Source organism: Culex quinquefasciatus, chromosome 2 (genome assembly GCF_015732765.1).
Source record: "Culex quinquefasciatus strain JHB chromosome 2, VPISU_Cqui_1.0_pri_paternal, whole genome shotgun sequence".
NCBI lineage: Eukaryota > Metazoa > Arthropoda > Insecta > Diptera > Culicidae > Culex > Culex quinquefasciatus.
Genome location: NC_051862.1, coordinates 203,309,739 through 203,324,452, shown reverse-complemented (window position 1 = coordinate 203,324,452; position 14,714 = coordinate 203,309,739). Strand labels below are relative to the sequence as shown.

Genomic DNA, 14,714 nt, shown 5'->3' with positions numbered 1-14,714 from the left:
ATTAATGTTTTGAAGATTTTTGAAAAAAAATTCCTCCTGATTTTTTGACCAATTTTTAAAGGAGGGGGTGGGCGACATAAACTTGGGCCGAACAATGCCCAGAGACCTCGGAATTGGACCGCGAGGAGCTCTGTCATTCTGAAATGGGTCGTTGGAAGCAGCGCGAGGGCTATCACCACCTAATACCCGGTACTGAGATAAGCTGTATCAGCATTCGGCATGTACACAGTCTGATACAAATTATACTTTCCCATAATTTCGCTACCGGTTAGCGGGTATTGGATTGGACCAGACACAGAGACACAGACACAGGGGGCGACATAAACTTTGAATAATATTTGCAACGGCCTAAATTAAAATGATAATCTTACTTTTCGGAATATTTGGAAGGAAGTAGCGCACCGTGCAGACCAAGCAGTAAGACGATTGAGTTTTTCATACATTTTTTCGGTATTTTCTATTGAAACTTCACTTTCGAGTATCAATGGGTAAACGATTTCGTTCATGGGGATCGAAGTAAACCATGCGCGTGTGCGGTTCGATTTTTTTCGCTGTCAATTTGTTTCTTCAATTTTTCGACCTAAAAATAAAATAAATATTTAATTTTGTACATTCGTGGCAATATTCGGTGGAAAACTTGGTGGTCAAGGACAAGCGGTTCAGCAGTGGTATCCAGTGGAGCAATCGGAACACAACCTGGATTTCGAAAAGGGGTTTGGTGTCAAAACGGCCAAATAAAGTAGAGCCCGAGCCTGTTGCAGATATCGGAGCTGCTTTCCTGATTCCAACGCGAAGAATCATCATATCAAGATCAAGATTAGTCAAGATTTTCCAGCAGCAACAAATTCATCCGGTACACTTTCATCGGCAACGTCACCAATCCCAGCTGAAAGTTGTCGAAGGGAGTTCATCCGGTCGCAAGTTTATCAAATCGACAAACTCCTGGAACTCAAATGAAGCTGGTCTTGAAGATTACATTATTTGGTGAGCCCGTTCCTTTTCTAAAACAAAAAACTCTCTCACTAATACTCTTAAATTCTCACATTTCACTAAAGTCAACCTACCCTATATACGTGGCAGGGTATTCCCTTGGTCGTTCGCTGTGAGTTGTGGATTGCCTGCTTCTCTAATGAAGGTTCGACTGGGGGGGCATGCTTATTAATTTCTCGTCGCTTCATACCCTCAGTGACGTGATGGGAGCAAGGGCATCTATGCGAAGTGTCCCTACATCCGCTATAAATTTCCGGCGCTTGGGGAGGGAAGCGGGAAACTATTTTGATCTATGCACCGGTATTTGTAGCATTAAAATTCGTGCAAAAAACCTTATGCACGTGGGTGTACAGATTACGGAGTAAAAGATGATCGAATTGTTCACCTAGCGCTCACATGTGTTTCGGGACCAAGTTGCCTGCGGGTATGGGGATCATACATACATACATACATACATACATACAATGGGTAAACGATTTTGTTCATATTTGGCCCAGAGTCCTAAAATAGCTCAAAGAACAATATTTAGCTTGTGGTGCAAGGTTTCCAATAAAACGGGTCCGGGTCTTGTAAAATAGTTAATGGTTGTCTTATGATAATGATTCCAGCTGTCTTAATGCTTATTCGCCCTTTTCTCGTGTTGCTCTATATGCATGCATGATTTGCTTACCTTTTTGAATTTTCTTACACATGAAAAGCCATGCGTCTCCATAAATGTAATCAATTATTTAATAACATAATGGAGACGCATTGTGTTAACGCTAGATTAAGCTTTACACCGAGTTAGTTGAATTGCATAAATATCTTTATTAAATGGTGAACATTTAAATACATTGGCTACTTACATGTTTTACAACTTTTGAGTCAATTTTACCACTTATAAATACTATATTCGTTTACAAACCTGCTAAACCCTATTTAGCAATAAGACAAATTTCTTCAAACTAGTACTCAAACATCTAACGGTACAGACTTGTGATAACAAGCAACATAAATGCAGCACTATTTCGGTAAAAAAATAAAATTTATTTATACATAAATTTATCGGCTATAATTTGGATTTATCGTAACGAAGCTTTACAATTTTTCAACAGAAACTCAAAACAACTCAGCTATTCAACTTTTCTTTCTCTATGTACACACAAAAAAGCGTCATTCTATCGCATATAATAAATGATAACAAGGCACGTTCGTTGCTATATTAATCTATCTCTCCACTTGAAATGCACTAATCGTCTAGGTAACGAAACTCCCATCTTAGTCGTGGTTATGGCCAAAGTGCAGCGGTCCCGGTCGGTGCTTCCGGCTTTTGCGCGCCACCAGGTCGGACAGCGTATCGCGGTGCTGCTGATGGCTGATGTATCCGAGGGAACCGGATCCGAGCGCGACTCCGTTGGGACCGTGGACGATGCCAATCGAGCCGGAACCCAGGGCAACTGGGCCGTGGTTCTTGGTTAGGAGAGGAGAGGGGGCATTGTTGAGGGGCAGGCCGAAGCGGGGGTTGTACCCGAGGGTCGAGAGGTGGGGTGCGAGGTGTTGGACGGTGAACTGGTTGTAGATCGGGGCGGGTTTTCCGCTGAAGAAGCTGGACGAGGGTGCGAACAGGTCGGAGTGGAGCAGGCGGTTACGTTCGATCTCCTCCGGGTGGTGCTCGAGGACGGAGTACTGCTTGAGGATGCGACCGTCGGCGATGTAGGTGTCGTCGTCACGGAATCCGAGGGCGTTCCCTCCGAGGAATTGAAACGGCGCCCCGTAGTTGGAGTAGTCAAAGTAGTTGTGCTGCTTGTAGATACTGTCCAGCGAGGAGGAGTGCTTTGGGGAGATATAGGATGGGGAAGGGGCGGGGAATGGAGCCGGGATGGGTTTGATTAGTTCGGGGTGGTGGTGGTGCAGGGAGGAGGTGGAGTAAATGGTAGCGGGTTGGTGAAAGCTTGGCGAGGGGTTGTGGTGGTAGTACGAAGCGGAGTCGGTTACCGTCACAAGGGGATCGGACAGGTCGTACAGCAACCGTTTCTGTTTGCCGGCACTGGCCAAAACTGTACAGCTGAGAACCAGCAGCAACGCCAACCGGGTCGTCGTAAATTGATTCTGCGAACGAAAACAAATATCGATTAGTTTCGCAACTTGGGGTTCACTAATTTTCACGCAACTGCAACAAACCGATACAATTGGTCGTAAATTTTCACCCGAGATTTGTATGGGTACGGCCAAAGAACAAACATCGTGTAGAACACATGCAATTCAATGTGGCACGATTTGGTGACGACGAGTAGGACAGCGGTTAAGATCTGCCAGATTAGGGCGAACAATTTTATAGAGCAAGTTTGCCCGCCGGGGGGAGAAGAAAATTGGAGCGAAAATGCATGCCAGGTGTCGTGGCCGAAGTAATGAGAAAAAGCATGGGAATGTAGAGCAGAAAATCAAACACATTTGTTCGGAATGGTTGGGATTGAGCTGCAGAACAATTATTAGATTGCAACACGTGTTTCGAATGCGTGACATTAGCCTTGGTATTTAGCTTTAAGGGGATGTATCATTTTGGATTATTTTTCCCATACTGAAGAAGGGAAAACCAAAAAACACTCAAAAAATGAACTTCCACGAAAAAAATTGTAGCCCAACCTCCTCATATCGACTCAAAATATTTTAAATCTAGGTGTCGTTTGGTAGATAAAAAATAGAAAAAATTTAAATATTGAAATAACAAGCCAAAATTTCAACATTTGCATGGAAAAAGTGTTCTAAAATGCATTTAACACTAGTTCAGTTGTTTTGCAATCATTAGTTTTCAAAAAAAAAAAAAAGATTTGACGAAACCAAAAATTTTAGCAAAAAAAAAACTTTTTGCAATAATTAACAACGAAATTTTCAAAAAAAAAAAAATTTTTCATAAAATTATTTTTATTAAGTCCTTTTCGGTACTGGGACCTGGTTAGGACCGAGTCGGCTTTTGTAATTACATTAATTTGACTTAATAATTACAGAGGATCTTGTGTGAATTTTCAAAATTGCAGAGATCTTTAAATCAACCCAAACATACTAAAAATGGTTTTTAACGCAGGGGAATGCATTTTAAATTGTTTTCAGCTGATTGCACTTAAATTTCCTTTGAAATTTTGAAGTTTTTTGAAAAAATATTTTTTTGCCCCTTGATTTTTCGGGCCAACTTTGAAAGGGGGAGGCAAAAACTTTGAATAGAATTTGTACCAGCCTAACAGAAAGGAAAATTAATACTTTTCATTAACAGTGCTCAAAAGTTGAACTTTGAAGCACTACTATCAAAAAGTAAAGTTATTAATATTTTTTTGATTTGAACGGTGGATCTACATAACACATTTTGACATAAAATTTCATCCAAAAATTGTTTTTCGGAATTGCAAACTACAAATTTAGTTAATGTAGTTTATGTTTCAAAATTAGTTTTCAAACATTTAACGGTGCACATCAACCAGCGCTTTAGCATCCAGATTTTTGTTATAGATATTTTAGTATCTTCAAAACTACGCGAATCGATATGTTTTTTATTACTCCCGTAAGCCGCTATTTCCCTAGAGATTCACAACAAAAAACATTTTTATAGTCAAATTATTTCAGGATTGGTTCCGTAAGATTACCAATTTTGGAATAAGAAGGCAAGAACTTACTTGGTTGCTGTGTACCCTTAAAGTTTTTGTCATACCCCTCCCCCCTTAAAAGTCGGCCCGGATAATGGCAGCGTTTTATTAGTTACCTGTTTATACTGGGCCACTTAGCTAACAATTGAATAAAACGGAACTTGTCGTGTTTCAAGAGTGACTCATTTTTTTTCTCCACACCTCAAAGTTATGGATTATTTTATTTAATGTTTACATTTTACATTTTTAATGGAAATGAAAAATACCGTGTTGTTTTTTGTTTGTTTTATTCTTAATTTTAACATCAAATTCGAGATCACCATCAGTTTTTTCACCTGATTTGAAGAAAAACAAATCATTTGTTAAAGTTTAAAATTCTGTGTGTTTGCAGTTTTTGTAACAAATAAATAAATTTAATAATAATTTACAACAGTCAAACTCCATCTTTCATCATTATTAAGTCGCAAAAACAAATTGTCCTCCCACTCTCAAGCAGTAATTCGTTTGAAAATTTTCCTGGAAATGCCACCCAGATCGAAACAAACCACATAATGCTGCCATTTTGCGGCACTGAAGTGGAAATTCTTCCACCCACAAACAATCCTGCCTGCCAACCCCAGAGAAACCAAGCAAACTTTTTTCCTCCGAAAAGGCCACCCGAGCACAATAACATTCGAGAGAGAGAGAGAACAGTTGTAACTGTTGCCACGCGGTCTACCCTCTCAACACGTGGAAGAAGTAACATGGATTATGCTATCGCCACGTGGTGGTGAGTGTCATCCGAAATGGGAAGAAGGAAAAGTGAGTTAAAGTTTTCTTGGGTGAATTGTTTTTTTTGTGTGTGTTGCTGTCAAAGGAAGAAAGAATTGTTTTCAAGTTATTTTTAGAGGCACTGAACCGTAATGGGGGATAAACGCTTGGATGAACTTTGTTGGAAGTATAATCTGTTGTCTTCAAAGGATTTAATTTTCAGAAAGACTTGATTCCTGGGGATGAGTTAAAACAAGGCTTTTGTTGCAAAATTTGTTGCAGTAAGTTGAGAAGTCAGTGTACACACCGTTTCAACAAATCTACAAACAACTTAAAATATTTTCCAATATCACAATTTATATTAAAAGATACGCGTCATCAAAACAAATCAAACTGCAACTGGGTCACGTTACATCTTGCTCACAAACCACAACATAAACCGCGGGAGCTCGTCGGGATGATGTTGTTGACAGGATGGCAATGTGGTTGAACCACGTGTGGTATTTCTCCGGGGAACTTGCTATTGGAACCCACGTGTTGGCAGGATTTATGATTGGAAATTTGTTTTTGAGGAGAATTCATAGTTTGTATACACAGAAAAAAAAAATGATGGTAATATCCATCAGGAAATGGTGGCAGATTTGGTGTCGAAAAAAATGATTAATTTTACCCCAGAAAATGATGAATTTTCATCAGTTTTTGATGAATATTCATCAGGTTCACAGTTTTACACATTTTTCATGTAATATTACTCAAAAAAAGAAATAATATTCAACCTACCAAATTTTCAACATTCCAAAATTCAACTTTTTTTCTGTGTAGTTTTAATTTAATTGTATTTGTAGAAGTATTTCAGTATTCAGGATTTTTTAATGTAACTTTTATTAAATATCTACACACATTTTTTAATTTCATCTTTTGGTGACGACTTCCATTATCGACAGTTATTTTTATTTTTATCATTTTCATAAATTAAGCTTCGCTCAAAGTCTTTGACAAAAATCCTTCTACGAATTCTTAACACTGAACAAATCCTTCTACAAAAATATACACTGAAAAAAAAATAAATATAACAAATTCCTAAATTCTAGGAATTTTGGCTCCTTTCTAAATAAGGAAAAGAGGCAAAATTCCTAGAATACAGGAATTTGGTACTATTTTTATTATTGCAGTGTAGTAGTAGCTGTACGGGTTTTCAAATAAAAAATACAGTTTTTGATTTTTAAACAAATAAGGTCGGAAAAGTTATTCCACAAGGCCCATGAACATTTTATAGAAAAAAAACTATTAATACTGAAACAAATTTTTAAATCTTTTTTTTCCAAAATAGAAGAAAAATGTTTTTGAACGACATTTTATTGATAGCACTGACCAGAGTATTTCGTTACGAAATTGGCCGATTTGGATCATTTTTATTTTTTTGTAACTTTGTGTGGCCCTTTCCCATGACCAAACAACCCATTTTGTGTCATTGGTTCACCAATACATGCAACAATACAATTTTGTCAGCTGTCCATTCAAAAATTTTACCGCCATCAGGGGTGACATTGGGTCTGGAAAGTGAGATTGGGTAATACAAATTTCAGCATTTTTGCATGACCCAATTTCACCCCCTAGACACCACACCCCGTAAATTTTCGAAAATTTTAACATTTGAAGGAATTTTCGATTTTTTGTCTTTTGTTTAAAAATCGGCAAAAAAAATCCGTGAACTTATTTTTTTATATTCCTTATCAATACCAACTTTGCGGTATTGATAAGGAATATAAAAAAATAAGTTCACGGATTTTTTTTGCCGATTTTCAAAACAATAAACTTTTTTCAAACACTGCAACTTTTGGGCCATGGAAATGTATGGAAATTTTTTTTGCCGAATTATGGTTTTTTGACAAAAAAAATAATGTTTTTTTTTAAAATAGAAATTAAAGTCAAAAAATTCTAAAGGTTACAAACTTTTAAATGTAAAATCAAATTTGCAATCGAAAAATACTTTGAAGATTTTTTGATTTTTTAGGAAAAGGGCGGTTTGTCGCTGTTGCATTTAATCCAAAAATCGCATGCAATATGTAAAAGAAGCGAACCGCACAATTCTCCATAAAAACTTTAGAGTTTTTCTTGGGGCCCCACAGTTCATCCTTCCCCTCAAAATTGAAATGCGCAGAATTTGCGTTGGTTGGTGTAATCAAGGGGTTTGCGTTCAAAATAAAATTATTTTATAATTGAACGTGGTGCACCTCAAATATCGCCTAAAATATTAAATGTGAATATATGAATAAATTATAAAATAATTCAAAAAAGCATTCTAAGATGGGACTCAGAGGCAGTTCCTGCACAGTTTAAAAAATCATGGTAAAATTAAATCTGGGAAGGAGTACATCATTTATATTTATGTGATAAAAAATGTGTCATTTTGCCGCAAAAAAAAGTGAGATTACCACTTTTCTGTTGTATTGTCACTTTTTCAGTCTAAATTAAGGTAAAATTGCATCATAAAAAGGTAATATTCGACCTTTCAAAATTACACCTTCCAAATTAACACAATTTTTCTGCGTGGCTCGTGTGAAAATTTAGTGTTTTAATACGAATTTATGTATTTCTGTAGTAAAAATTCACCACTTTACACACAGCTACACTTTTTTTTAAATAAAAAAAATAATAAAAATCTTAAAATCTCGTTTATTATAAATAAAATATAAAATAATTTCATTTCAAAAAAACTTCTTGATCATGTCATGTTTGCGAGAAAATTTTATTGTTTATATCCCTAAAGCACCTAGTTTCGAGTAGAAATCTCGCAATCGAGAACGCCAGGGCAAAGATGTATAGCGAATAATTTGATTTTTTTGATCCTTAAAGTTGAAACAAATTCACAACCTGGCATGAAACCATGTGAAATTTAATTATTGAACAAATTATGCAGTTTATTCATTAAAGTTTCAGGGAAGAGACAATTCCAAGTTGAGAATTTAAGCTCAAGAAATAATGATAAACAATTTTACACACTGACACGACCAGGAACTCACTGAAATCTTATCCCAAATTTTTTCGAATAATTAAAAATAATTCACATTTTAGGATTCGGTGAAGCATACTTTCTGTTATTTAATAATTTTATTTTGCTCGAAAATATATTGTTTCTTCATTAATGTATTTGTCATATACAAAGCAAAACAAAAAAAAAATGTTTTAATTTGGAAGGTGTAAAAATAGAAGATTAAATATTACCTCTTCAATGATGTAGTATAACCTCAATTTTTACTGAAATAGTGGCAGTACAACGAAAAAGAGGTAAATTTTCACATTTTTAAGTGGTAAATTACTCATATTTTTCTGACATAAAAGATGCATTTATTGCCAGATAAAATATTTCCATAATATTTTTTACTGTTTACACGAACATTATTCATTTTTTCTTTTTTGAAATTTAAATCCGTAAATAACCCCCAAATAGTTATCCCACATGCCACAAAAATATCAAGATGGCTGCCATTTCACTATAAAGTTTTCAGGACAGGATGGACCAATTGGCTGAAATTTTTACAGCTTTGAACGAGTTAACTTTGAAATTTTCAGTCGCGATTATTGGGCAATATAAAATTTAATTCGCGGTGTGACTCTTCACCTGCCAATGTTACAGTTAAATTTTAAATGATTTCCACGACCATGATTTTTAAAGTTTCTTTTAACGATATTTTGTGCATAGGTGAGGAGCGAATTTTTTTTCTGATTTCTATTTTTTTTAGATACCTACACAGAAAAAAAAATCATGGTAATTTTACATCTAGGAAGGAGTACATCTTTTATGTCAGAAAAAATGTGTAATTTTACCTCTGGAAATGTGTAATTTTACCACTTTTCTGGTGTAATGCTTCGTTTTCAGTCTAAATTGAGGTAAAATTACAATATTAAAGAGGCTATATTCAACCATCCAAAATTACACCTTCCAAATTTATTTATTTTTTACTTTGTAAGTCGTATTTTCCAATTCCATTTTTTCAAGATGAGTCGTATTTTCCAGATCCAAACCAAATCTTTTCCATTTTGGTTTTTTCTTTTCTTATTTTTCATTTTTCCTTTGAAAATGTTCACAGTTTGTAAAATGTAGCAATAACGTTAAATCGTAAGTCCTTAAGATTTGAGTTAGGTGTTTTACAGGTTGAGATTAAATATCTTTTTTTTTCGTCGCACTTAAAGCAAACAAGTGTGGGACTTAATCTTTCAACCCTCCGGCGCCGTTAATCTTCCTCAAATGCAGCGCCTCTTGACATACGCACATATGGGGCGCGTAATTTATGCAAAACGTGTGCACATTTCGATCTCACGATTCCGCTCTTTAATCAATTCATACGATCAGGTTTGCAGCAGAGATCTCGTTCTGAAAAGCATCAGATTTGATGCAGCCAGCTACTGATCGCAAACCAAACCACACCAAACCCCTAACGAGCACTTTTACTCTCCCCCTCAAGATCTCAAGACCCCATCATTAGATACCTCGCTGAGCTACCACAAACCCACTGCTGCTGATCGTTTGGTGGTGTGCGGTAATTGACTTAAGTACCGACAGTTTGGTCTCACGATCTGTGTGATTAGATGCACATGTTTGGGTTCTTCAGTCTCTTCTAACTTGGACCGCCACCGCCAATTTCGTGACCAGCAACATTGAAAGGTAATTTCAAGTTTAAAGTGACTTACCGGCGTTTAAACTCAGTGATCGACGCGCGCACGGTCGTCGAGGGGTGTGTTAAATGTTGAACCAATTGGGGCGCCCCTCACTGGAGGGACTACTGCTGCTGTTGTTGGACAGAGAGCCCTTTTGCGGTGTAGTCTCACGGTGGGTGTTTGATGGACAAAAGCTTATTTTCTTAATTTTTTAATTTTGTTGAAAATTTTAAACTTTTTTTTTTGGAAATGTCTTAACTTAACAGTAAATCTTATTTTTTCTTTCCCAGTCTTCAATGACCAACAAGTGGCCTACTGTTCCAAAGTTGAGGATCGTCGCCGTCAATGAAAACATCGTTTGCTGAATGGGCGCTTTGCTTTGAGAGAGCATTATTTGTTCACAATTTCAGGCCCCATAACTCACGCGAGCACTTCGTGGTTCGGTTCGTCAACCGACGTTGGTTCGTGCCTGATCACGGATCGTTAGTCGTTGATCTTTCAATTCAGCGTCCGCTTGACCACGTGTTTCATGTCGCATGGTTATTAATTTTTTACAAGTACAAATAATTAAATATAATTAGATGAACCTCACCCTGATCGTATCGAACGAGGTTGATGAAGTTGTCCAAATTGTTTAGAGGGTTTGGTTTGACAAGGGAACAACACAAAAAAGACAGAGTCATCATTATTGGGGTTAGCAACTCTGCTCTCAAGTGGCCCAACGCCCCACCATCAAAGCTGATTCGCCGCTCGAAGTGGGTCACAAATTGTAGCAATTTGTTAAACGGTAGAAGGACGGGAAAAGGGTTTAAAGCACCCTTTCCAATTGCAAACACACGCGTGTGCAGAGAGTAAACAGTAAACTTTTCCAGTAAACTTTTCCACTTGATTGGAAAAAGATTGTGGTGAACCATTCGAACGATTTCCTGGCATTAGGAAAAAAAGAAACACGACAATTCTAAGAAATGAAATGCGAACTAAATGTTCCTTAATTAGTGCAAAAATACCACATTGTTGTCAGGGTGCTTCGACGGAATGCTTGTGCTTCCGCCTTGTAATTAAGGCAAATTTGTTTTTTAAATTGAAAAACTCTAAGATATGTGGACTATGAGTCAACTAACATTAATTCGGATAAATTTATATTGAAGCTTTCAAAATGTTTTTGAAACTTCGGAGCGGGTAACAAAAAAAGAAAACAACCCAAACATTGTTGTTTGTAAAGTTGCATATTAAAGTTTCAGCGAACTAAATTAGTTAGAAAATAAAATCAAGGTGAGAATATTAAAACAAAATGTTGTTGTCAAAACATGTTCAAAATTTCTATAGATTCAAAACTTAAAATCACCGAAAAAGTTATTCAAAGCACATTTTTCCTGGTACAATTATTTTTATTAAGTTCAATTTAAACTATATTAATTCTGTTTCTAGCTAAAATAGAAGAAAGAATCCCTCAAACAAATCCAACCCTACAGTTACGAAATTTTGAAACATTAACAACTGGTTTATAATTGCTATCCATAGATTGCACTGGAAATGTTTGAGATCTATTATCATTTTTTATACATTTTTTTGTCTAAAAATAAAATGTAGATTTGAAAGGACGTTATTCTCATAAAAAATAATACCTAAAATTTCTACATTTAAAAGTAGTTTTCAACTAATTAGCAAGAGTTTTTGTAAGTTATTTAACTAAAGGTAGGAAAACACTGATAACAACTATTTTTTTTATTCTTCTCAAAGTGTCAAGTTTTTCTAAAAAAAAAAATGTCACAGGTTGTCACACCATCGGATTCTTTGAACATTTTGTGTTAAACTTTGTTTCGTCGTCCATGTCTGTCGCGGGTGACGATGAACGTCCATGATCGACGACGACCAACTCTTTCAATTTTTTTTTTGTAAAATCGCAATAACTCGTGATGTTTACAAGCAAATCCCTTATGTTTATATATCTTTTTTTTTGTAATTTTCTGCACTTTGTCGAACATTTTTACACTCTAAAAATCAACCCTGCAAAGTTAGAAAAAACACGTAATTTTAAAATGAAAAATTTAATTCTAAATGAAAAAATGACCCTTCTGGGTCAATGTAGATTCGAAAAGTGCATTAAATTTTCTTTAAAATGACAATTCCAAAAAAATTACAGTCAAGTAACGGAAAATGGGAGAATTTTTTAAACTTGTTTAGTGTTTTTTTCGATGAAAAATACGTTTTTTTCGGAATTCTGAGTACGCCATCAAATCAGGCGTCTAATTTTACATAAAAGTTACTTTGACACCAAATTTCTATCTAATCACGGTTTCAGGCTGTAAATTATTGAAAAACACCTCTTTTTTCGTATGTTTAAAAATGGAAGGGGTCGTACCGCCCCTCCGTCACGAGATATCAAAAAAACGGACCTCGGATTCGTGATCAGGGACAAAAGTTACCCCTTAGATCAAAGTTAAACGCAAATCAAAGAGGGGTCGAGGCAACTTTTCCCGATTTCGTTTGAGTTGGTAGAGAATTACCCACGTATTAAATATAGGGGAGAGTGGGGAGACTTGATCCCCTTTTTTTGTATTGCACATAATTCTGTCAATTTCTCACAAAACTATGATCTTTTTGCATGAATTGAAAGCTTAAACATTCAACTATGTTTGGCTGATAAGGGTACTTCATCAGATAAACTCTTCGAATAATGCCATGCTTTTTAGAAAAATATTTTAAACCGGCATTTTCAAAATGTTGGAGGTAATTTGACCCCCTTTCAAAATTTTGAAGAAATCTTAAGCAAAATGTTTCTTATTCATCCAAACTTTTAATTTTCTATAAGCAATTTCACATTAAACCTGTACGTTTGTGTTCAATATATAAAAAGTATAGCATGTAAAATATTTAAAAACTTAAAATTTTCTTTTTAAGACCAAAACTGAGCATGTTTACAAAAGCTGGTAATTTTTGTTTACAAAACTTTTGAAAATGGTTCAAACTGCAGTTAGTTATGTACAACTATACTAAAGGAAACTATGTACGAAACCCCAGCCAAATTATTTAATCTTGAGGCTGATTCCAGTGACTGTAAAAATGCAGGGATTAAGTCTCCCTTAACGCACTTTTTAAACCATTGATTGTAAAAATAGTATGACGATAAATTTAACGTCAAATGCATAAGGGTTTTGGAGTTGATATGTTTATCAAACAATTCATATATAAAAAATATTTTTTTGAATAATTTTTGAGTGTTTTCTATACTTATCAAAACAATGAAAAAAGATCTCTTGGAAGTTTTTTGCAGCACTTCTTAGAAAAATGTGTGTAACTCAATCCAAACATTTTTAATTTTTTTCTTTGTTTTCTACAATGAGTTTTAGTCAATTTCGCACAACTTTCTAGAACAAAACTTATTGTTTTACCCACATTCTGACGAGATACAGGCTTGGGATCAAGTCTCCCCACTCTCTCCTACCTGAAAATAACAATCCTTAAACAATTTTTATTTGAGTTATCGAAAAAAAGCCTCATTAGATTTTTAAATCATCATAAAGAAGAAGTCTTAAGCTTTTAAATGCAGCAAACAGAATGTTATTTTGGTTCCACCACAAAAAAGATACAATTATTTGAAAAAGGCTTATTTGAAAATGTAAAATTGCTCAAACTTTTGAACAAAAAAAGCTAGCGACTTTGTTTTTTCGTAAAAAGACGCGTTTTTTAGTCCTCAAAATATGTTCCGAAGACACCAAAATTGTCAAAAATGATGCAAGAAAGTTATAGAATAAAAACACTTTTTTAAAGGGTAACCCTAGCGCTATTTATATAAAATGCTGTAGAATGAACAGATTAAGAGATAAAAATTTGGTGTCCTCAGCAAAGTTGTTCAGAATGATTAGCACTACAAAACTGCCGAATAAAGTATGTCCCTATCAGGGTGCGGAGATAGATTTTGAAAAAAACTGAGAAAATTGAGGACCACCCTAGTATCATCAAGACCCAAAGTCGTAGATTTTTGTACTGATCAAATGTTCCTTTGACACCAAAGCTCTAAAATGCTTCCCCGAAGCAGCAATAATTTTCTCCTGCTAATTTCACTTCTCAGACCACTGTGCCACTGTGCCCTGTTTATGAGGTGGTTCAAAACATATACACTCAAACCCCGATGGTTTGACACCAACTGTTGTCAAACGAACGGGGTCACTTTTTAGTTTGACACCCCTTTTACACGGAGTTCACACACACTACCAAACGCTTGTTTTGATAGTGTGCGTGAGCGCCATGTAAAAAGTGACAGTTCGTCACTTTTTAGTTTGACTTTGACCAACCAACGGGGTACAAACTAAAAAAGTGTCAAACGAAAAAGTGACCAACCACCGGGGGTTGAGTGTAGTCAATTTTTCAAAACATCAGAGGCTCTACAATTGGTGTCTTGGACAAAGTTGTAGGTTATGATTAGGACTGTACATAACAATTGTCCGACTTTTTCTTATCTGATCATTGTTTTCCCAAATAACGTTTTTATTAATTTTCGTTTTTTTTAATAAGTTTTAGAGGTATTAAAAAGGCATTTTTGCGATTGAATTGAAGTTAGTGCAAAATTTTCTACCAGACTTGTACATTTTGGAAAATGTTTTGGTTTTTTATATAAAAATCTTAAAACTTGTCAAACATTGTGAACAGTTTTCAAATCATTTAAAGGTTATTTTTTTCGTAAATTTTTAGTTTTTTTTT

The 14,714-nt window shown here is 35.4% G+C and overlaps 1 protein-coding gene across 3 annotated transcripts in view; it reads right to left on the bottom strand.

Moving 5' to 3' along the window:
* Positions 1-1,964: 1,964 nt before the first annotated feature.
* The window catches only part of LOC6038911, a 29,251-nt gene continuing 16,501 nt past the window's right edge, over positions 1,965-14,714 (bottom strand). For 2 of the 3 annotated variants that reach the window (XM_038258219.1, XM_038258218.1), the window contains one exon: positions 1,965-3,078. In XM_038258219.1, the coding sequence (XP_038114147.1) occupies positions 2,248-3,078 (831 nt within the window). In that variant the 3' untranslated portion in view covers positions 1,965-2,247. Of the gene's footprint in view, positions 3,079-3,140; positions 3,487-14,714 lie in introns of those variants that run through there. The other variant, XM_038258217.1, reaches the window with a different exon arrangement.